General features: G+C 41.0%; 1 protein-coding gene, 1 non-coding gene and 1 pseudogene across 2 annotated transcripts; 1 reads left to right on the top strand and 2 right to left on the bottom strand.

Annotated features, from left to right (window-relative positions):
* Positions 1 to 2,122: 2,122 nt before the first annotated feature.
* Positions 2,123 to 19,468, top strand: LOC132629076 (NADH dehydrogenase [ubiquinone] iron-sulfur protein 4, mitochondrial-like; annotated as a pseudogene).
* LOC132629557 (small nucleolar RNA R71) lies at positions 6,201 to 6,307 on the bottom strand. Its single transcript, XR_009578326.1, has one exon. It is a non-coding gene; the product is annotated as a small nucleolar RNA R71 (small nucleolar RNA).
* Positions 19,469 to 19,666: 198 nt separating the features above from the next.
* On the bottom strand, positions 19,667 to 21,416 carry LOC132627763 (uncharacterized). Its single transcript, XM_060343339.1, has one exon. The coding sequence runs from the start codon at positions 20,990 to 20,992 to the stop codon at positions 19,907 to 19,909; it is 1,086 nt and encodes a 361-aa protein (XP_060199322.1). The 5' UTR covers positions 20,993 to 21,416; the 3' UTR covers positions 19,667 to 19,906.
* Between the last annotated feature and the right edge of the window lie 2,860 nt (positions 21,417 to 24,276).

The raw sequence follows: 24,276 nt of genomic DNA, 5'->3' as shown, positions 1-24,276 counted from the left end.
TGGCTTGCGAAGTCATAGCATTTATACCCCCGATGATTGGGAGGATATCCTAGGAAGACACACGAAGTGGACCTAGACTGTAACTTATGAATTTGTGTGGAGGGAAAGAGAGGAAAGCATAGACAACCAAAGACTCGGAGATGAGAGTAGGATGGATTCTTTTGATAAAGAATGTGAATGGGTGTCTTATATGCTAAGAGTTTAGAAGGGAGAATATTGTGGAGGTACGTTGCCATGGCCAAGGCGTGATGCCAATAGGAAGGGGGCATAGATGCATGGGCAAGGAGTGTACGAACAATATTATTGATGGATTTAATTTTCCGTTCCGACTTACCATTTTGGGGGGAAGTGTGGGGACAAGAAAAGCGGAAACGCATCCCGTTTTGTTCACAAAACTGATGAAAGGACCATTGTCAAATTCACGCCCGTTGTCACATTGAAAGGTTTTGATTTCTTTTTCAAACTGAGTGCGAATGAAAGTCCGGAAAGACAAGAAGCTATTATAAACTTGGGACTTTGTTTTGATGGGAAAAGTCCAAAGAAAATTAGTATAATTGTCAAGAAATAAAACATAATATCTGTGACATGAAGAGCTAAGAATAGGTGAAGTCCATAAATCACTGTGAACAATATCAAAAGGCATAGTAGTAGTTGAAAGAGAGTCATAAAAAGGCAATTTAATTAATTTCCCCAGAGGGCAAGAATGACAAACATTGTTTCGAGCCTTATTACATTCAATCAAATTACTACTACGTAAAGAACTAAGAATAGCATCCCCTGGATGACCTAAACGGGAGTGCCATATATGAGGAGAGATGACACTAAAAGCAGATGGTGCGGAAGACGAGATGGCTCAAAATTTTTTGAAGAATGGATAAAGGTCACCCGAACTCTCACATCTCATGAGTTTGCTCCCCGTCCGTAAATCCTTCACATAAAAACCAAAAGGATCAAATTCAACAGAAACCATATTATCGATAGTAAATTTACGAACGGAAATAAGGTTTTTGATGAGTTTAGGTGCATGTAAGACATTTTTCAGTTTTAAAGAGGGATTTTCTTGAAGGGATGTATGACCATAACCACGAATTGGAATCATGTTACCATTACCAACAACAATGCCATTATTTTTGCTCAATTGATAATAAGACGAGAGAGTACCTTGGGAGTTGGTCATATGAGATGTGGCTCCGGTGTCCATGTACCAGTTCTTGTCATCAGGCGGATTCAACGACATTGTGTGCATAGCTTGATCAATATCTGTGGGCGCATACCCACCATGTGATGACGAGGCTGACGAGTAGAACGACTGTGGAGGACGAGGACCAAGAACTCCCTGCTGCGAAGGAGCTGGACGCGACTGCTGCCAGCCGCGGGGCTGCTGCCACCCAGCCATGGGGTACGGGCACGGTGGAGTGGCCTACGGCTGTTGCCCCCAAGCTGCCCACGGTGGAAAATACCACGACGGGGCAGCGGGTCCCTGTTGATGTGCCGTGGCGGGCTGGTATGCCTGTGCATTGGTGCGGCTGCCCCCACCGCTGCTTTGTCCATTGCCGCTGCGACCACGGTTGTTGCGGTCGCCGCCGCTGCGACCGCGGTTATTTTTCTTTCCACGATTGTTGAAGTTATTTGCAGAGTTATTGGGTTGTCCATTTCCTGAGAAATTCTGAGGAGTAACATTGTGGGAAACAAGAGCAACATTCGAGTCGGAGTCGTGAATGGCGTCCTCGGCATGGCTATCCTCCTCAAGCTCAAGCATCGACCGGACAACGTCAAAAGATGGGAGAGGAGTACGGTGCTGCACCGTCGTGCGAAAAGTTTTATATTCCTCCGACAATCCTCGCAGAAGACGAAGCACAAGTCGTTCGTCGGAAACTTTGTGACCGACGTTGGCGAGATTGTCTGCAAGAACTTTCAGCCTGGTGCAGTATGCTTTCACATTCGGAAAATCCACTAATTTTGTGTTGGTGAATTTTGCATCAAGAGCAAGAGCCCTAGCCGATTTGTTGTCCTGAAAGAGATGAACAAGCCGGTCCCAAGCTTCGGCTGCGGTGTCTTCTTGATGAATGATCGTGTTGAGAAGATCATTCGATATCGTACCATATATATCCATTGCCGAACAATGTCATCCAGCCGTTCCCATAGGGCCTTAGCGGCAGGTTTTTCGGCTGCAGTTGCCGGTGGTGGCACGGTGGGGGAGGCAGGAGGTAGGATGTGGTCAATGACCAAGTTTGCACGATAATGGAGCTTGAAGAGGGTAGCCCAGTTATTGTATTGGCTTCCTTCGTAGTCAAGCACAATAGGAATGCATGATTTGATATTGGTGACGGTAGTCGCAGGATGCAACTTGGAGGTGTCAACCATGGAGAAGAGGAGAGGGAATAGCCGAAGAAGAGGAAAACGAAAAGAGAGGGGGGGGGGGGGGGGGGGTCGGCGGCCAAGGGGAGGTTGGTGGCCAAGGGCTAGGGTTTTAGGATGCTAGGGTTTTTAGGAGAACCTAGTCTGATACCATGTAAGAGAATGTTTTCCTTGATTATTCTGTTCCCTTGAATGAGTTGATATACATGATTTACAACATAATTGTAGGCTACAAATTAGGAACTAATTTGACTAAATAATTCTAACATATGCTATTCTAAAATAGAAGATTACAAAATATATTTGACTAAATAATATTACATAATCTAACACGTACCATTATGGAAGAAGATCCGGGCAAGATATGCACCTCTTCAGGAATGAAAAAAAATAAATCAATAGTTATCTATCCTCTTTTTTCATCCAAAGAAGTCTATAGGTCATACCTCGAGTTCATTAACAAAGACGGTTAGTTCTTTTTCAGGATAGACTAACTTTTTGCTGGGGATATTTGTACATTGCATCTTCAGGTCATTATTTATTCACCTGCAAGAACTGCAACTCAACATGGCTATGGAAAGGTAGGAAAGTGGAAAATATATTTCTTGTCTACTCAGAAGTATGCACCACCCTTTACCTTTTTCATGACACAAATCCTCGCAACTTGTATTTCTGTATGAGAGAACTTATTTTCTAAGTTCGTTTTGGACAACTCGTTAGCAGTTCCAGCATCTCAGATACCTGAAAAGAGCAATTCAGAAAACTGCTTCGTTTTTGCCAATGTAGATTTTTTATTTCTGATCATTTTTAGTTAATACAACAGCAGTCAAGCATTTCTTTGATTGCATCTTTTAGGTGGGAAAATCCATTGATGGGATGGACATCTATTGGAGACCCTTTATCATACGTTGGTGAGGCAGGGTTATCATTTGATAGTGAGACGCAGCAAAGGCGTTTGCTGAGAAACATGGTTGGGAGTACACTGTAAGTCCTTCTGAGAGCTACTAGTCTACTACTGTCCATTTTTTTTTTCCATTAATATATTGCATCGTAGCTCCTCTTATGCTGTTAGACAATTTGTTGCTATTTCCATCTAACAAACATGTTGCATGCATGCTTACAAGATTATGATGTAGAAAGAGTACTATATTATGGATAGTACTTCTCTTTAGAGTTCCTGAGGTATTAGTTAAATTAGTGAAAGAGAAACAATGGTAAAAGAAAAAAATGATCAGATTTATAACAAAGAAAAAGAGAAGGAACCGAAAGAGAGCTGGCCAGGACTAATCTTCTGTAATGACTAATAACTTTAACGCTGAAGTACTGATTGCATAGAGGTTGGCTTCACTGGAACTTGAACATCACATCGGTTTTCGTACTAATTGTCACTACATGATATGCAAGCTTGACTATGTTCCATGGCCAATTTTGTTGGTCTTGTTTGCAGTCTGATGTACAGAGCTTTGTTTAACATTCACATTATAAGCAGGCATTGTCACTACATAATACACTTGCTCGACTATGTTCCTAGGTCAATTTTGTTGGTCTTGTTTGCAGTCTATTGTACGGAGCTACGTTTAACATTCACCTTGAGAACTATAAATGTTATTCATTCACAGGATTGACCGCTTTTTAGCCGTAGCTGATACCTCCCCTGTTCACTTCAGCATGAAAGGAACAACATTTGGGAAGAATCAAATTTTTTCTAGGCACACTGTCACTACATGATACACTAGCTTGACTATGTGATGTGCCGTGAATTTTGGCACATTTTATGCCTTTGTAACTAGAAATATTGCTTGATTTTAAGTGTTTTTATATTGTTTCTTATGTTATTTTTGTGTTTTATAGGGTTGATTAACTAAGGATCGGAAATGAGAAGTAATGCTGGAAAAACGGACAAATTTGAGCTAAGCGACGGTCCGTAACTCATGTTACGGACCGTAACGGTGTCCGTAACTCATGTTACGGTTCGTACCTTTGAACCGTAACAAGGCCTGAATTTCCAGAAAGTTTCATTGAAACCATCAGTGTTACGGTGAAGTGTTACGGTCCGTAACTCATGTTACAGTCCGTAACATGTCACCGTAACATGAGCTAAATTTCCAGAGAGTTTCAATAAAATCCTCAGTGTTACGGTTTAGTGTTACGGTCCGTAACTCATGTTACGGTCCGTAACCCTTCACCGTAACATCATCCAAAATTCCAGAGAGTTGCCAAGTAATTGTCACCACTTACGCTTCAGAAGGACGGATCGTAACACAGGGTACGGTCCGTCGCATGGTGGCCGTAACGTCGAAGTGGTCAAATGACGAAATGAAGGACGGACCGTAACCTGAGTTACGGTCCGTAACAATGCGGCGTAAGGGCATTTTTGTCCAGAAACTTGGCGCGATTTTTGGCTCTATAAATACATAATGTAGGGTTTTAATTCATCATTCAGATTTTATTTTAGAGGCATAAACCCTAGATTTTTAATCTTGAAGTGATTGGAGCATTTAAGGCAACAACTTCACTCTCATTCCATCTTGTATTAGTATTGTAAGTGTATTATGTTAATCTTTAAGCTTTTTCTGTCAAGAAACATTATGAGTAGCTAATTTCAATTCTAAGGTTGTGAATCCCATGATGGGTATTATGTGAATGGGTTTCTATTATTGATATATGCATAATGGTTGTTGTTATTTATTCTATCTTTGTGTTGTAACGTTGGGTAATGATTGCAAGCATTAGCCGAAGCCATTATATTGACTTTTCTTGGGAAAGAGAGTCAATATTGGTAAGATTGAATAACAATGACTCGAGGCGTTAACCCTCGTTTAATAGACTAACTTAGGAATAAGAATAAATCTAAATTGGCATTATTGGTCGCTCTTCGATTGTAACTCTTTTATATTCGGAAGAATCATAAAGAGGAAATACTGCTTAACTGTTGGGAAACATTAAGAAGTCTTTAAGAGATCAAGTGCATATTCTTAGAACAACCATTAGAAGTATATCACATTGAAATCTGAAGCATAATATCTAATCAAATTGGGAAACACAACCTTAGTCTCTCTCTCATATTAATTACATTCTAAGTCAAAGTATTCAATTACATTATTCAACAATCAATTCAAACTATCCGGAATAGGATTAAAGCATTTAAAGATTGGTATCGCATACGATTAGTACTCTTTTCTCTCCATATTCCCTGTGGGATTCGACCCCAACCTTGTTGGGTTACTATATTTGACAACATCCGCTTTACGCCATTAATAGGTGTAATTTGAGCGTATCAAATTTTGGCGCCGTTGCCGGGGAATACGGTTCAGAAATTACTAATTGTTGTGTACTATTCTTTAAAACTTTTTCTATTCCATCACACCTCGTTTGCTGTTTTAGTGAACCAGGTGAACATGGCTGGAAGACCCCATCGCAATCAAGGGAACCAAGGGGGGATCCAAGTGAACCATCCTGCACCAGAAGAAGAGGAGGATGAGAATGTATTTGCAGAATTCATCGACGAAGCTGATTATGCTTCTGCTGTAGTTCCCCCGAGAACAGGAAATGCTAATTTCAAAATTGATAGTTCTATCTATCAACTATTGAAACTTGAAGGCTATTTCTGAAATTCTTCGGAAGACTGTCCACTTCAACACCTAAAGAATTTCGTGCATGTATGTTCCCAACAATCTCAAGGTGCTGTTCCTGCTGATGCACTGCGACTGCGGGTTTTCAAATATTCATTAGCTGGCCAAGCTAGGGAATGGTATGAAAAGCTCCCGAGCAATACTATTCATACCTGGAATGAGCTGGCCAATATCTTTCTAAAAAAATGGTTCCCACCCAGCAAAAAGGCTGAGCTTCGGGATAAGATGTTTGGGTTTAAACAACTTCCAGGGGAACAACTATATGCTGCATGGGAGAGGTTCAAATATTATCTAGCTCAATCTCCGAATCATGGATTTCCAGATGCAATTCTCACAGAGAAGTTCTACAAGGGGCTAGATACAATGAATCAAATAGCTGTCAACACTGCAGCTGGGGGATGCTTTATGGACAAAACCTTTGTCAACATCACCCGGTTGCTCGACAAGCTTACTACCCATAATCAAGCCTGGAATTCGACTGATAGCGAATTCCTATCATATGGTAGTCCCTCTGTGGCCGCGGTGGCCAAAGAAAATCATGAGCGAGATCATGCGTTCGCTCAACTGCAAACCACCGTGGATTTATTATCCAAAAGGCTTATGGAGAAAGAGGAAAAATGTGTAAACGTTATCGATGAGATGCCACCTCATGCTCCCGGAATGTATCAAGTTTCTGACGAAACTTATCTTGAGGGGCAGCCACAATATGAGGATGCGAATTATGTCAATAACTCGCAAGGGGGTTATCAACGGTAAAACTACCAAGGTTCCGGTAATCACCCATGGCAAAGGCCTCAACAAAATTACCAAGGACAGAATTATGGAAGAACTGATCAGGGTAATCCCAATCAAGGGAATTGCAATAACAATAATTATGGCAACAAGAGCTCTAACCCCTACATTCCACCTAGGGGGCAAGCATCCAATTCCCAGCCATGGAAAGATAATTCAGCTACTAACTCTGCTGGTAACACGTCTAATGATTCTGCAGAACTGAAGAGTATGATGCAGAAAATGCTGATGAATCAAGACAGAACAGAGAGCACAATCAAGGGAATGTCCCAGGTCCAACTATCGCATTCAGAAGCTTGAAGCGCAATTCAGAGACCTTTCCCGAGAAGTGCATACTCCTCAACGGGGACAATTACCGAGTGATACAGTTCCTAATCCAAAAGGTAGTGGAGTGAACTCTGTGGAGAATGTACTTGCCATTAGCACCAGAAGTGGAAAAATACTTCAGGGTGACAATAAAAAGCCAATTGATCAGGAACCAATTGTTGAAAAAGAAGCGCAGCCTAGTGTATTGGAAGATATTGTCGAGGAAGAAGCAGGCGAGGAAGTCCCATTGTAGTTGAAGAAGAGCTGAATCTTAATAAATCAAAGGAACCGGTGGAAAACCAGGAAAAGGGGAAGGCAAAACTTTCCGGTGCTCTTCGCCCTTTGAGCCAATTGTTTAAATCTTCACCGCATTTTCCTCAAAGGTTGGTGAGAAAAACAGAAGATGAGAAGTGCTTGAGATTTTATGATTAACTCAAGCAGTTGACGATGAACATTCCTTTCATGGATGCTGTTAAAGAAATGCCTGGCTTTGCTAAGTATTTGAAGGATCTTTTAACAAAGAAGAAAAAGCCATTGAAACACGACACTGTGGGTATCACTCACCGCGTTAGTGCCATTCATTCCAAAACCACTGTGCAAAAGAGGGAAGATCCTGGAGCATTCACAATTCCATGCACCATAGGGCAGCAAAATTTTGCCAGGGCTTTGTGTGATAACGGGGCTAGCATAAATCTTATGCCCCTGGAAATTTTTAAGAGATCGGGGCTAGCTATGCCAAGGCCAACTACCATGAGGTTGCAGATGGCTGACAGATCGATAAAAAGGCCAGTTGGAGTAGTTGATGATGTGCTGGTTCAAATCGGGGAATTTCTACTGCCGGCAGATTTCGTGATTCTTGATTGTGCTATTGATCAAGAAATTCCTATTATTCTGGGAAGACCTTTCCTTGCCACAGGGAGGGCTCTTATGGACTCCGAAAAGCACGAAATAAAGTTCCGGGTGAACGATGAGGAGGTGACTTTTCACGCTAGCAAAGGCATGAAGTTACCTAGTCCTTATCAAAGCATTTCAGTCATAAACTCTGTTGACAAGGTGGATGAAGCAGTGGAATTTAAAATGGAGGAAGAATGCTTGAGCGAAGCATTGTTGGCCATCTTGGTGAATTTTGATGCCGACCAAATGGAGGGATATAATGAGACAGTGAATTCACTCACAGGTCTGGGGTCTTACTCTTATGAGCCCAAGAAATTGTCTCTTGATCTAGAGAAACGAACAACTCCTCCAGCAAAACCATCAATTATTGAGCCACCGAAACTGGAACTCAAGAAACTGCCATCACATCTTAAATATGTATTTCTTGGAGAAAATGCTACTCTTCCAGTTATTGTGTCATCGCTTCTGAATGAGGGCCAAATTCAAAGACTCATCGTAGTCTTGAGAAAGCATTTAAGAGCTCTGGGTTGGACTATTGCAGACATCCGGGGGATTCCCGCCGGAATTTGTGAGCACCGAATACAGTTGGAGGAGGAAAGTTCACCGAGTGTTGAACATCAGAGAAGATTAAATCCACCGATGCAAGAGGTGGTGAAGAAGGAGATTATTAAGTGGTTAGATGCTGGGGTGGTTTACCCGATTGCCAACAGCCCTTGGGTAAGCCCTGTTCAGTGTGTGCCAAAGAAGGGGGCATCACTGTTGTCCCTAACTCGAAAAATGAGTTGATTCCAACAAGGACTGTCACCGGTTGGAGAGTGTGTATGGACTACCGGAAGCTGAATACCGCATCTTGCAAGGATCACTTCCCTATGCCTTTTATTGATCAAATGCTTGATCGGCTAGCCGGAAGATCTTATTACTGTTTCTTGGATGGGTACTCAGGATACAACCAGATCAACATTGCGTTGGAAGACCAAGAAAAGACTACTTTCACTTGTCCCTATGGGACATTCGCGTTCAGTCGAATGCCATTTGGTCTTTGCAATGCACCAGCTACCTTCCAAAGATGCATGATGTCCATATTCTCTGATATGGTTGAAAACTTTCTTGAAGTTTTCATGGATGATTTCTCGGTGGTGGGAGATTCATTCGATGAATGTTTAGGTCATCTTGATCGGGTGCTGCAACGGTGTGAGGAAACCAACCTCGTGCTCAACTGGGAGAAGTGTCATTTTATGGTCAAGGAGGGCATTGTCCTTGGCCATAAGATTTCAAAAAAAGGGATTGAGGTTGATCAAGCTAAAATCGATGTGATTTCACAACTCCCTCCGCCCGTTTCAGTAAAAGGAGTTCGGAGTTTCTTGGGGCACGCCGGATTCTATAGAAGGTTTATCAAAGACTTCTCAAAAATTGCAAATCCCATGTGCAAACTCTTAGAAAAAGAATCCAAATTCAATTTTGATGAAAAGTGCATCAAGGCGTTTGACGAGTTGAAGCTGAAATTAACCTCCGCACCGATTGTGGTGTCCCCAGATTGGTCACTTCCCTTTGAATTAATGTGTGACGCCAGTGGTCTTGCAATTGGTGCTGTGCTTGGTCAGCGGCTAAACAAAATCCTACACCCAATTTATTATGCCAGCAAAACATTGAATGGAGCCCAGCTGAACTATACAGTAACGGAGCAAGAATTACTTGCTATTGTTTATGCTTTTGAAAAGTTCCGGGCTTATTTGTTGGGTGCCAAGGTAGTGGTTTACACTGACCATGCTGCATTGCGCTATTTGATGGCGAAAAAGGATGCTAAGCCTCGGTTGATAAGATGGGTGTTGTTGCTACAAGAATTTGACTTTGAAGTCAGAGACCGGAAAGGGTCAGAAAATCAAGTAGCTGACTATCTTTCCAGACTGGAAGCACCAGGGAGACCGAGTGATGTGCTAGATATTGATGACACTTTCCCGGATGAAAGAGTTTTGGTCATTTCCAATGATGTGGCACCATGGTATGCCGATATTGCCAATTATTTGGTAACTGGCATCGTTCCTGAAGAGTTGAAGACATATCAAAAGAAGAAGTTCTTGCGAGACTGCCGACAGTATTGTTGGGATGAGCCTTACTTATTCAGAACGTGTGCTGACAATATGATCCGGAGATGTGTGGCGGAATCTGAGGTGATGGACATCTTGAAAGCGTGCTATGATTCTCCAGTTGGTGGACATCACAGTGGAAATCGAACAACAGCCAAGGTGCTAGAGTGTGGCTACTACTGGCCAGCCATTTATCGTGATGCAAATATGTTGGCACGCTCTTGTGATAAATGCCAACGCCAGGGCACAATAGGTCGGAGGCATGAAACTCCGATGAACTTTGTTCTTGAGGTGGAGCTATTTGATGTATGGGGAATTGATTTTATGGGGCCCTTCGTGAGCTCCTACGGCCTGAAATACATTCTTGTCGCAGTGGATTATGTCTCCAAATGGGTGGAGGCGGTGGCCTTGCCTAACAATGATGGCAGGAGAGTCAATGCGTTTCTCAAAAAGAACATCTTTACTAGATTTGGCACTCCTAGAGCTATTATTAGCGATGGTGGATCTCATTTCTGCAATAAACCATTTGCTGATCTTCTTGAAAAATATGGCGTGCATCACAGGGTTGCCACTCCATATCATCCTCAGACGAGTGGTCAGGTTGAGGTCTCAAACAGAGAAATAAAAAGCATCTTGGCAAAGACGGTCAATGTGAATCGCACTGACTGGTCTAAAAAGTTGGATGATGCTTTATGGGCATATCGCACGGCATTCAAAACGCCTATAGGGACTTCACCGTATAAGTTGGTATTTGGGAAGGCATGTCATTTGCCTATTGAGCTTGAGCATAAAGCCCTTTGGGCATTGAAAAAGCTGAATATGGATTGGCATGAAGCAACTAAGCTGCGGTTGTTTCAAATCAACGAGATGGATGAATTTAGGTACAATGCCTATGAAAGTGCAACACTGTACAAGGAAAAGATGAAATACTATCATGACTCGAAGATCCTAAAAAGGGATTTTCAGCCAAAAGACTTGGTCTTGTTGTACAATTCACGCCTGAAGTTCTTTCCAGGCAAGTTAAAGTCTCGTTGGTCTGGTCCTTTTGAAATTGTGAGTGTGTTCCCAAATGGAAGCGTCATTGAGGTGAAATCCGAGGATGGCACTCGGACTTTTAAGGTGAATGCACAAAGAGTGAAGCATTACCATTGGTGTATTGATGATGGTAAGGTCGTGGATAGGTATCGTTTGAAATATGGCTCCTGAACTCGAAAATGAGGTACCACGTCGAGCCGTGACGTTAAACCAAGCGCTGTATGGGAGGCAACCCACATTTACCGCTTTGTAAGTAGTTTAAAGTTTGTATTTTCATTGTATTCTTTTGTGTTGTTGATGTGCTAATGTGGTGGGATTTTGAGAACTGAAGGGACCAAATAACTACCAAGTGATCCAAGGCGAGACGCTCCACGTTACGGCCCGTAACTCTTGTTACGGTCCGTATCATGAAGCGTAACAGGCAAAAAGAAAAAAATAAAAAATCACTGAAGGGTGAGGAAGAGTGTTACGGTACGAGTTACGGTCCGTCGTACGTGCTACGGACCGTAACACTGTGTCGTAACTTTGATGCAAAATATGGGCTTCACTGGAAATTTTCAACATGTTACGCCAGGTGATACGGACCGTAACACGAGTTACGGTCCGTCGATTGGACTGCCAGGTCATTAATGAATAAACGAAACGGGGTCGTTTGATGAACCGTAACACCAGATACGGACCGTATCCTATGATACGGTCCGTAACAGGTAACGTAATTGTCGGAAATGTTTAAATACATTACCGACGGTTCCCATTCCAAATTATAACGATTCTTCACACGTTTTTCAACTCCCTCTCCCTCATAAATCCTCTCTTCTCTTCTTCACATCCTCCTCTCTTCATCCTCCTCCCATTCTCCCCCATATTTCTCTAAAATCTCATTACTATTTTCTTATCCACAATCACTGTTTTAAGTTGAGTTTCATCCTTACAATCGCCAACGATCAGGTATTACATGTCTTTACTCTTTTCTTTTAGCTATCAATGCGAGTTCTATGATGCTCATGAGTAATTTCGTATAATATGTGTTGAAATTCGTGTTTTGGGCTGTGTTGATTGAGTTTGCATTTAAATTGATAAGTTATGGGGGATTTGACATTGGTTGGGGGTTGGGATTGGTATTGGTGCTGTTTAAAAGATTCGTGGGTACAAGCAACTGCTTCCCACTGAATTGGAGGGCAAATCCGGTTGAAGGTTTCATTCGTGAAATTACTAAATCGGTTTGCCCACCAACTGTTCGATACAAGTCCCCAATGAAAACTTTAATAAAATCGGGTGAAGTTGAGTAACCCGAGGCATGTGAGGGGATATAATATTGTTTCACAACATACCCATGGATCATTAAGTCGAAAATCTTGGCCTCGTGCTTAAAACGATAAAATTTGGCCAAGCCATTTGTTTGCTACTCTGTTGCCCGTCATTATGTGTTACGGACCGTAACATCACACCGTAACATCGATGGATTCCATGAAAGCCTTCTGGAATTTTGAGAGACGTTACGGTGAGGTGTTACGGACCGTAACACGAGTGATGGACCGTAACATCATACCGTAACACCTCTCAAATTTCCAGTAACTTTTCTGGAAATTTTGATCACGTTACGGTGCGACGTTACGAACCGTATACTATGATACGGACCGTCGACTGTGTTACGGTCCCTTTGCTTAATTGAACCATTTCAGTTACGGATGAAGATACGGCCCGTAACACCATCGTCGGTCCGTCGACTGTGTTACGGTACCTGACCTAATTAAAGTCTTTGGCTTAAATTCATAAGGTGTAAAATTTTTACAACTTCTCGTACATCATATCTAACTTTTCCTTCCACAGGTATGGGTAAGCCACGACAATCAAAGAAGGCTTCACCTAAGGTCGCGCAAAAAGGAAAAGGTCGTGCTGCAAGCAAGGTAACCTCACGGCTGCGCGACGACGATCTGATCAAGGACGCCAGGCCTAAAAAGAAGCCGGTCGCACCCAGCAAGCCACCCCCACCTGTTGCACCCAGCCAACCAGACCCACAATCAGAAAGTTCCTCCTCGACTGAGGAGTTAAGAGAGTCGAGCTCGTCGAGTTCGTCGAGCCAAAGTGAACCCCAGCGGGCTATCACACCAACACACCGACCTCAACCACCCATTAGACAGTCTACTGCGGAGGAGCGCGAAAAAGAGCGTGAACAGGAAAGAAGGAAACTTGACATTCGGCTGCAAACTATGACTGAGAAGATCCTCCGGTTTAATGTGGAGGGATCTGAAGATTTGTATAACAAGGGGTGTGAGCGGGTAAAAGGTGAGGGAATGGACCCAAGGCGGAGTATTTTCGAGGAACGGAATGTCATCTTCGATGGAATCGAAGGATATCCCGGCATTAGTGATACTATCCGATTCCACAAGTTGGAGTTTTTGAAAAACCCCGTTGGGTCCTACATATCGGTTTTTGTTAGGGAATTCTACGCTTCATATGGGGCAGCTGTATTCAAAGTAGTGAAGAAAGGGCAGCGAGCAACTCAAGTACCGGCAATGAATGAGGTTGTATTCCGGACAAAGAAGATAGATGTCTCTCCATCGGCTATAAATAAAACACTATTCGGGGAAGATTATATAGAGCCTACAGCAGCGGAAGAAGGGGAGTTTGCCTACAAAATTGAACAGAAGGATACAATCCCCGTCCGAAAATGGGTAGCTTCTGTTATTGCACGGACAACAGATCCTGAATGGGCCATAGTGCCAAAGTTGACAGCCACCACGCGGATTTGGAAAAACACCCTAACGCCAGAGGCAAAGTTTTGGTGGCAAATTGTTCTGTTCCGAATCCGTCCTACCCAATCAGATAATTATTTGACTCCAGACAGGGCTGTTCTTGTGGCTTCCATAATGTCGCGATATAAGATCAACTTCGGGCGACTGATAGCCGAAGACCTCCGAGAGAGAGCCACCCAGCCGGCCACTTCCCTCATTCATCCATGCCTGCTTACGCTACTATGCTTGCGTGCAGAACCAGAACCCCTACCCCATATCGATCACAGTGTGATTGCCAGCCATATTTATGACATCACAAAAGGGAAAGATGAGGTGTTCAGCCAGGGTTCGTTTCCCTCTGCATCGGTTTCTGAGGTGCCGGAGGGGCCTACGGGATCAGATGTTATACCCTTGGCTATCATGGGTGAAGAGGGATCTGCTGCGGATCAGCACACAGATTCTGAGGCTCCACCGGCTGATCATGCTACACAGCCTATGCCACCTCCAGCCGCACCTACTTCGGGTGGTCCTACCTCTTCCACTGGAGCAAGCCCAGCACCACCGCAGGCAACACCAGGAGTCCCACCCGAGCTTGCGAGAAAAATGATGTTCAACCGGGACAATTTTGGGGCGGTGGTCTTACAAGCGGATCGCACAGATAGGCAGGTCAAGCAGATCATGACTGAGCTAAAATTATACACAAAAAGGGCTATTGATGCAGCGCTGCGACCGATAAAAGAACAGATAAAAGAACAGATGGCTGCGGACCACCTACAATCATTACAAATCCACTCCCGGATAGATGGTATTGAGCGCAGGATGACTGAGCTGACTAGGACACTCCCTACTATGGAATTGGGCGCTATTCGGAGTGAGTTGCGGTCTGTCAAGGATGATGTGCAGAAATTGAAGGCCCAGGAAGTGGCTGTGGCGACAGACCAGCTTCCTAAAGTACACACGGAGTTGGTACAGACCCTATACCAGCCGATTCAGAGCTTACTAGGGGATGATGACAACGATGACACGGTTGAGGAACAGCACGACGAGGAGTTGGAGGAGGATATCCCCTCTTTGGACAAAGGGAAGCGAAGCAGAGCCTCGCCAGATCTCGAGCCCATTCTCCAAAGTCTTGATCCATATGCTGAGTTACGCCCACAGAATGAGGAAGAGGAGCGGCGTACTTTGAAAAGAATCCGCCAGGAGTCCCGGTTAAGTTCCGACACCGCAGGAGCTACTTCTAGCTCAACTCAGCCTACAGAGCCGGCTCACCGTATTTCTCCCCCATCCACTGCTCCACCCCATGATGCTGCGACAGATCCAAGTGCCTAGTGCGCTCCAGGGAGGCCCTCCAAATTTTTTACTGCGTTATATTGATGCTTTGAGGGCAATGCATGCTTTTAAGTTGGGGGTGTGGTATTTGCTGATTGGTTGTTGGGATTGCTGTTTTAGTATACTGGATATTGTTTTTATTGTTTTGTTTTGGTAAATATCTTATCAAAATTGTGATAGTAAGCATGTGTTTAAGACAATTGTTATTGTTTTGTTTTGTTGGTATTGTTTTTATTAACAAGTATGTGTTAGGACGTTCTTCGACTGTTCTTTGCTATGTGTTTCTATTCCCGAATAATGTTGTGTGTATGTTGAACCTAGCATGTTTAGAATGTTTAATATAGAAGTAAAGTAATGCTGACTTAAGTGGTGGTGGTCCGTGTTTCTAGCATAGATAAAAATGGTTTTTACAAGTTCAATGATATCCCTCCGAAAAATAATTTGTGATGTACATCAAAACTGAGTTGTTGATATTGACATGTATGGTTCTTTTAATGACATTGCAAAGAAAGGGTGTTTATGTATGTGAAATCTTCAAACGGAAATGAAGTCGGAGTATTTAAACAATCCTTATGCCATTGTGTTGTGAGTTTTTAGCTTCTATTTGCATATGATGCCTGCAATCTAGAACTTGCCCGGTTGGTCGTGCGTGAATTCTAAGGAGAATTAGATTGTGAAGTGATCTTAGGCTTTCTTTGTATTAACCCCAAAGTATCTTAAATGAGCCTGGCCCGTACAGAAAATGATCCCTAGTCTCCCATTTTTGAGCCTATAGACTTTTTCTTCGAATAAACCCATTTGGCACCAAGTCCCTCCTTGACACAGAAGATTGACAAATGAGGCTAAAAGCCTAAGTTGGGGGTGACAAGTCAAAAATGCGGAAAATGAGGCTAAAATCCTAAGTTGGGGGTGACAAGTCAAAAATGCGGAAAATGAGGCTAAAAGCCTAAGTTGGGGGCGATAAGTCAAAGATGAGGAAAATGAGGTCAAAGGCCTGTTGGGGGTAATCACGAATATAAAGGGACATAATTCAGCGTGGATATATATATAAAAAAAAATTAAAAAAAAATTTTGTTCAAAGTTCTAAATAAATCCACGCTAAAAATGGAGGGTCGGAAATGATAGGAAGAATGGTGAATGAAGTCAAAAAGAAGTGTCGAGGAGAGTGAGTCACCGATACCCAAATATTCATCCTACCCGTCCCTAAGCCAATGTTACAAGCCCAAAAAGTCCTAATGTGATCACGATCAAATTGTTCAAAGTTGAATGCATGGAAAATAAAGGCAAGCCTATGGTATGTGCACGCATGGTATGCAAATTTCTTTGTGAGTGTGAGTGTTCTTCTGTCTCTTTAGTCTTCTGTCCCATTTATGTCGTAAATGTGTGTTGGGACATTCTTTGGTCTATGTGAGGGCATAAGGATTGTAGGTTTCAAAGTAACTGGCTTTCCGGAAGTTGAAATTCATATGCATAGAGGCCCCCGTACTATGATTATGTCATTAATTGAGGTTGCATAGTGAATTGACATTTTTCCGAAATGTGCATCTTGTGTCACAAATAGGAGATGGATAAGAGCCTAAATATTTTTCTTAAATTGAAGAGTCCGTGCTAGGAACACATGCCAAAACCACAGTAGTCATTCTTATTTTGCTAAGATGTCGTGTGTTAGTAGTGAGTATTGTTGTAGTTGCTTGAGGACAAGCAAAAGCTTAAGTTGGGGGTATTGATGTGCCGTGAATTTTGGCACATTTTATGCCTTTGTAACTAGAAATATTGCTTGATTTAAAGTGTTTTTATATTGTTTCTTATGTTATTTTTGTGTTTTATAGGGTTGATTAACTAAGGATCGGAAATGAGAAGTAATGCTGGAAAAACGGACAAATTTGAGCTAAGCGACGGTCCGTAACTCATGTTACGGACCGTAACGGTGTCCGTAACTCATGTTACGGTTCGTACCTTTGAACCGTAACAAGGCCTGAATTTCCAGAAAGTTTCATTGAAACCATCAGTGTTACGGTGAAGTGTTACGGTCCGTAACTCATGTTACGGTCCGTAACATGTCACCGTAACATGAGCTAAATTTCCAGAGAGTTTCAATAAAATCTTCAGTGTTACGGTTTAGTGTTACGGTCCGTAACTCATGTTACGGTCCGTAACCCTTCACCGTAACATCATCCAAAATTCCAGAGAGTTGCCAAGTAATTGTCACCACTTACGCTTCAGAAGGACGGATCGTAACACAGGGTACGGTCCGTCGCATGGTGGCCGTAACGTCGAAGTGGTCAAATGACGAAATGAAGGACGGACCGTAACCTGAGTTACGGTCCGTAACAATGCGGCGTAAGGGCATTTTTGTCCAGAAACTTGGCGCGATTTTTGGCTCTATAAATACATAATGTAGGGTTTTAATTCATCATTCAGATTTTATTTTAGAGGCATAAACCCTAGATTTTTAATCTTGAAGTGATTGGAGCATTTAAGGCAACAACTTCACTCTCATTCCATCTTGTATTAGTATTGTAAGTGTATTATGTTAATCTTTAAGCTTTTTCTGTCAAGAAACATTATGAGTAGCTAATTTCAATTCTAAGGTTGTGAATCCCATGATGGGTATTATGTGAATGGGTTTCTATTATTGATATATGCATAATGGTTGTTGTTATTTATTCTATCTTTGTGTTGTAACGTTGGGTAATGATTGCAAGCATTAGCCGAAGCCATTATATTGACTTTTCTTGAGAAAGAGAGTCAATATTGGTAAGATTGAATAACAATGACTCGAGGCGTTAACCCTCGTTTAATAGACTAACTTATGAATAAGAATAAGTCTAAATTGACATTATTGGTCGCTCTTCGATTGTAACTCTTTTATATTCGGAAGAATCATAAAGAGGAAATACTGCTTAACTGTTGGGAAACATTAAGAAGTCTTTAAGAGATCAAGTGCATATTCTTAGAACAACCATTAGAAGTATATCACATTGAAATCCGAAGCATAATATCTAATCAAATTGGGAAACACAACCTTAGTCTCTCTCTCATATTAATTACATTCTAAGTCAAAGTATTCAATTACATTATTCAACAATCAATTCAAACTATCCGGAATAGGATTAAAGCATTTAAAGATTGGTATCGCATACGATTAGTACTCTTTTCTCTCCATATTCCCTGTGGGATTCGACCCCAACCTTGTTGGGTTACTATATTTGACAACATCCGCTTTACGCCATTAATAGGTGTAATTTGAGCGTATCACTATGTTCGAGGCCAATTTTGTTGGTCTTGTTTGCGCACTACTGTACAGAGCTTTGTTTAGCATTCGCCTTGTAAGCAGGCACACATTGCTATAAAGTTCCTTGAATCATTCAAGCTTTTATAATGAAGGGATGAACACTTCTGGATTATCAAGAGTGAGTTACTAGATTTTAAGCTTCCTTTTAACTTAGAAATAATCTCACGTGTTAATTAAGAACTAAATACCAAAGTACATTTCATTGTAAAGATATAGCACTATAGCTAAAGGGAACACAAAACGTACATGTTTTGACTGTGGACCAAGGGAAGGTTTAGCAGTATGAAATAAGCCATATGCAGAATTGGTGTATCTTACTAGGACAGAGATACTTGGAAGCACAATACTTGAAGACCTTACGAAGTGCATTTTCTTTGGATATATCGACAATGCCCCCAAGAGAAATTCGAGGTTGGAATGCAGGACTGGTCTTTACTCTGTTTAGTGGAGTAGCTCTTTAATAGGAGTATTATAGATATACTGCCAGCATTTTTACCTTCTGTAGGACCTTTTAGTATTCAAAGACTGATCTATTTATATACACTATCAAATAAAATTTTACGTGGCCATTACATTTTAACATGTTACCTCAGGTCATTTACTTTTTCTACAATGCCAAATTAAACTTATTATAGGGAGTTAGTTACCTATTGCTCTATGTCATCTTTATTTGATTTTTTTTTTCAGAATAGTTTGACAGAAGTATGATTTCTTTACTTTTCTCTTGATTTGTAGGTTAAGTTTTCAAAAACCATTACTGAAGGTATTGAATTTTCTCTACACCATATGTTATTCCACGTATTGAAGTAGAGTCTTGTTGTGGTCCAGCTAATTTGAGCATTTACGAGGTACAAATACAATGAATCTCTTGTCTATCCACTCTATTTCTTGCTAGAGCCAAAATCATATGCAGACAACTTCAAATGGAAAGGACCCCACCAGATTCCAAGGGAGATTAAAATGGATATATTTTGTACTACCGCTGCCTTCCAGAGATACCACTTCTGACAGGTGGAAATCCTTTTATCATTGGAATTCTAACACATATTCAGCCAATAATATCCCTTTGCTATAGAATTTATCATCGTCCAATAAACAAAGTGTATTACATTAACATGGCCTTTAAAACTTGTATGTAGTCTATCGTTTGTTTTGTTTATTGATTGTGTGCTGAACTAGTAAAATATGTACAGACAGAGAACAAGAAGCAAGAAACTAAGAAACATACACTTGACAATAGGCACATAGCTTTGTACATGTAGGATCATTGCAGATCTACCATCTTGCATGTCGTACTTAATTAAGCTGGAAACAACTACTAAACATAATTAAACTACACTCATTTCCTACTTTCTCTAGGCTTCTACTATATTGCATAAGGTTTAACCGGCACTCTACAACATTAAACTAGTTAAACTGTATTCACAATTTGATCATAAAAACTGTTTAATTATGGGAAGCAGCTGATTCAGGAGCATCATCATCTGTGGTGTGGAACCTCCACTCAAAGGCATAATCTTTGGACTGGCAAGCCAACTTCACAGCATTACAGAAGGCTTTGACAGAATTCTTTTTCCCTTGAGCATCAGCTCCCCATTCTATCTTCACCCAGCAAGTAAATCCATCTGATGACATTGGCACACTGCAAGAATCAGAGAACTCAAGCATCACTTCCCCACCAATTCTCTTGCATGCATTGCCAACAACCATGTAATCCAACCAGCAACATTCAGGTTGACCCACCATCTCGTTATATGCTGAATTTGTTAGCCTTACTTTGTTATTCGAATCTGATATGAAAGCTGGCAAGGCCTCTGCTTCAACTTCTTCCTCCACCTCCTCTGGTTTCTTCATAAATTTCTTGTTAGTTCCGCCAACATCTGCAACCTCTTCCTCATTGATACAACCAATGGAAATACTAGACCCAACCGGGCGAACTGGTTGTGGTGTTATAACTCCAGGACTCTTTGGACCTTGAAATTGGGACATGAAATCTAATTCTTCAGGGACATCAGCTGCCAAATTCAAATCTATCCCTCTAAGTTCCTCTCCACTAGCGTTATTCTCCACTAGCATAGGAAGGGTAGTAGTAGTACAAGAAAGAAGAGGGAGTGTTATGGAATTTGCTGGAGTAGTAACAGGGGTACCCAAACCACATTTAAGAGGGACAAGATTTGGGATCAAAGTAAACTGAGGAACCCCATTTTGTCTATGAGCAGGAGAAGCAGTCATTACCTGATGATACGTAGGAAATTGGCCTGCAGAAGGGAAGTAATTAGCCCTGGCTCTTTTCATAGAAGGTGGGCCAAGAGTAGTCCTTCCTCTCTTCCTAGTCCTTGTAGGCCTTGCTTGCAAGTGAGGCCATACATTCCTCAAGAAAGGAGACTTTTGAATATTTGGTGGCAATCCACTTGGATTATTCTCATCAGAAACAGGACTTGTTGGAGCCTCTGGTTTTGGTGCTATGGGTCTGTATCTAGCCATGATCTGAGCTGTTTTTGAGGTTGAAGGGTAAGGATTCAAAGCCTGCATTATTTGTGAAGGAAAAAAAGAACTCTTTTAAAACTCCTCTTAACCAAAAAAAATCCCAAATTCAGTTACAGAGAGGAGAGTTGGGGAGAAATTTTGGTGGGGCTGAGGTAGAGGTATAAGAAGGATGGTATAAGCCAATGAGAGAAGGGCAAAACATGAAGGTAGAGAAAAGCAAGATATGACACTTGGAAACATACGGTGGGTACGTGTTTGGGAAACTTAAAAAAGAAGGACATGTGGGATTACAAGAGGGTTTTGAACTTGCATGCATGCTTTACACTTATCACACCCTAAGCCTTAGTCCTCACTTACTCCTTCGGTTATGAATGTAGGGTAGTAGTATCAGAAGGGAAAAGACACTTTCTTAAAAACTTCATTGATAACTAATTACACATTTGTTCCAATCATTCATTCATTTGCCCTACTTTTTTTCATTTTTTAAGGATAAAAAAAAAAAAGCATAACGGATGTGAAAAAGGATAAGTTTTGGTTAAGTAACAAGTAGAGTAGAGGTGAGGCAGATGCTGTGGGTGCAGTGGGCAGCTACCAATCAGGCGGTGGGCGCTCATCTCATTGCACCGAAGAGAAAGGACCTTTTGTAGGATAACGCGTGTGGACGTGGATATCATGCATGAATACACCTATCAAGAATTTGTTGTTTTTGATTCACTCTTTGCCTTTTGGAAAAGAGAAAGGTTCAACTATAGATACATATTCACTGTACTGACTACTAAGTTTAAAAAAAAAAAAAAAAAAAAAAGGAGTATATATGCACTGTTGTGACGACTGAGTTTTTTTTGAAAAAAAGGGAGGGTGGGGGGAATATATGCACTGTAAAAACATATTTTTAGGAGATTATTTATTCACTTTTTAAGATTATTAATCTTATATCTGTACTCTTCATTTTATAAGACAGTTTGATTGATGAGTACTCTTATAAAGTTTAAGCAACACAACAACGACAACATATCCAATATGATTTCACACGTAAGGTCTGAAAAGGGTGGCGTGTATCCAAACTTTACCCCTATGAGATAGACAGGTTATTTTTGATAGACTCTTGGTTTTTAATTTTTTTTTTTTTTTGAAAAAAAGATATGACAAATACAAAAGTAAAAGCTATGAGTATAAAGTTTAAGCAACAAATTAAAATATATATTTTAATTTTAATAAAAACATTCTAATGACCCTTAACATATGCCGATTGTCGTGTCATTCTAGAAGAAAGTGTGGTTGAATACAATATGAAAAGGTCAAGACTAAAGAAATTAGTATAAACAAGTGAAGTGTATCCTTTCTTGAAATAGATTTGAAAAGAGTAACATGTTAATGAGACATAGGGAAACAAGAGTTAGGAATTGTGTTTTTTAAGTGATCAGAGGTCGAATGGAGGAAAAAAAGAACCATCAGAATTCAGAATGTGTGGGGGGAAAAAATATTGTATGATTCATTACTGTTAAATGATTTACAAAATAAACCCCCCGTTCTGATTTTTTCTACTACGATTCTTCCGTATGTTTTAGCTAGCTGTTGCTGAAGAGAGAAGTTAACAGTTTGGAGGACTGGGTTTGAGATTACCCAAGGATGTTACACGTGCCACCACCTCACTGAAAAAGCTAAGTTCCTTTTGAATACTAACTCCATATAATAATACTTGTAAAATGTGCTTGCTTTCGTGATATACCTTTTGGTGGTGTGGTTTTAGACTTTTATACTGTAAGATGCCGTTGTAAATTACGATTACGATCCTATCATGAAAGTTATTACAAGAAAGCGTTTCATACTATTGTTAGTGGGTACCCAACGAATATTATTTATATATTTTATGAATTTCTCAATATAAATATAAAGTTAACATAAATATTATTGGGTTCCCGAAAATCTTCATCCCTAACTCTAGATTCGCCCCTGAATGTAAGTTTTATCTATTATTAGTGAAGAAAATATTTACATTATCAGGTTGATTGTTTAAAGAATATGTATAGATACTTGATACGATAAATAAAGATGACATAAAATATATTTCTTTTAAAATTAATGATGAATATAACTTAAGCTTATATTAGAATTAATGGCGACAAAAGAAATGATATAGTATTTTGTTTGAACCTTAATACTTCCTCACAGTGACTGTGTTAGTTCACTGGTTTGTCCCTAATAAGTCCAATGTCTGCCGACTTATCCTACGTAGATAATACGTCAAATTATCGAATCAAAATGGAAAATAAGATTGATTGTAGTGAATCTTGATCGAGAGATATTTTTAGATCAAATTTATCGAGTTTGCGAACTTTTTGGAGGCACGAATGCGCTTTACATTTGTCCGTGTAAAAAATTTATACTACCAAATGACTTAAATAATATTTACATAAACTTTCTTAAAATAAGAATTTTTGATCTTCAAAATAAGATAAAGTATTTGTCATAAACAAAACAACAACAACAACTTACCCAGTGAATCCCACAACGTGGGGTCTGGAGAGGATAGAGTGTACGCAGACCTTATTCCTACTTTAGGTAGGGAGGCTGTTTCCGGAAGACCCTTGGCTCAAGAAAAGGCATATGAAAGGTCAGATACGGGCAAACAAATCAAAGAAATTATGAAAATGAAAACAATGAAAGTAAATAAGTCATTATAAACCAACAGATACTCGCAGAAATCAAGAGACAAGAAACTATAGAGCAATATAACTACTCGTAAGAAAGGATAAACGCGACTACCTACTAGCTTTCTACCCTAATATGAGTCCTCCATACCCTTCTATCTAAGGTCATGTCCTCGGTAAGCAGGAAATGCACCATGTCATGTCTAATCACCTCTCCCCAATACTTCTTCGGCCTACCTCTACCTCTTCTGAAACCGTCGCTAGCCAGCATCTCGCGCCTCCGCACTGGGGCATTTGCATCTCTCCGCATCACATGCCTAAACCATCTCAGTCTCGCTTCCCACATCTTGTCTTCCACTGAGGCTACTCCAACCTTGTCTCGGATGACTTCTTTCCTAATCCTATCGCTCTTAGTGTGCCCACACATCCATCACAGCATTCTCATTTCCGCCACATTCATCTTCTGAACATGAGATTTCTTGACTGGCCAACACTCTGCCCCATACAACATAGTTGTTCTAACCACCACTTTGTAGAACTTACCTTTAAGTTTTGGTGACACCTTCTTGTCACACAACACTCCGGAGGCAAGCCTCCATTTCATTCACCCTGCACCAATACGGTGTGTGACGTCATCATCAATCTCCCCATTTCCTTGTATAATAGTAAAAATGATCT

Source organism: Lycium barbarum, chromosome 2, assembly GCF_019175385.1.
Source record: "Lycium barbarum isolate Lr01 chromosome 2, ASM1917538v2, whole genome shotgun sequence".
Classification (NCBI taxonomy): Eukaryota; Viridiplantae; Streptophyta; class Magnoliopsida; order Solanales; family Solanaceae; genus Lycium; species Lycium barbarum.
The sequence above is the reverse complement of the archived record's forward strand: the minus strand, read 5'-3'. Positions and strand labels throughout refer to the sequence as shown.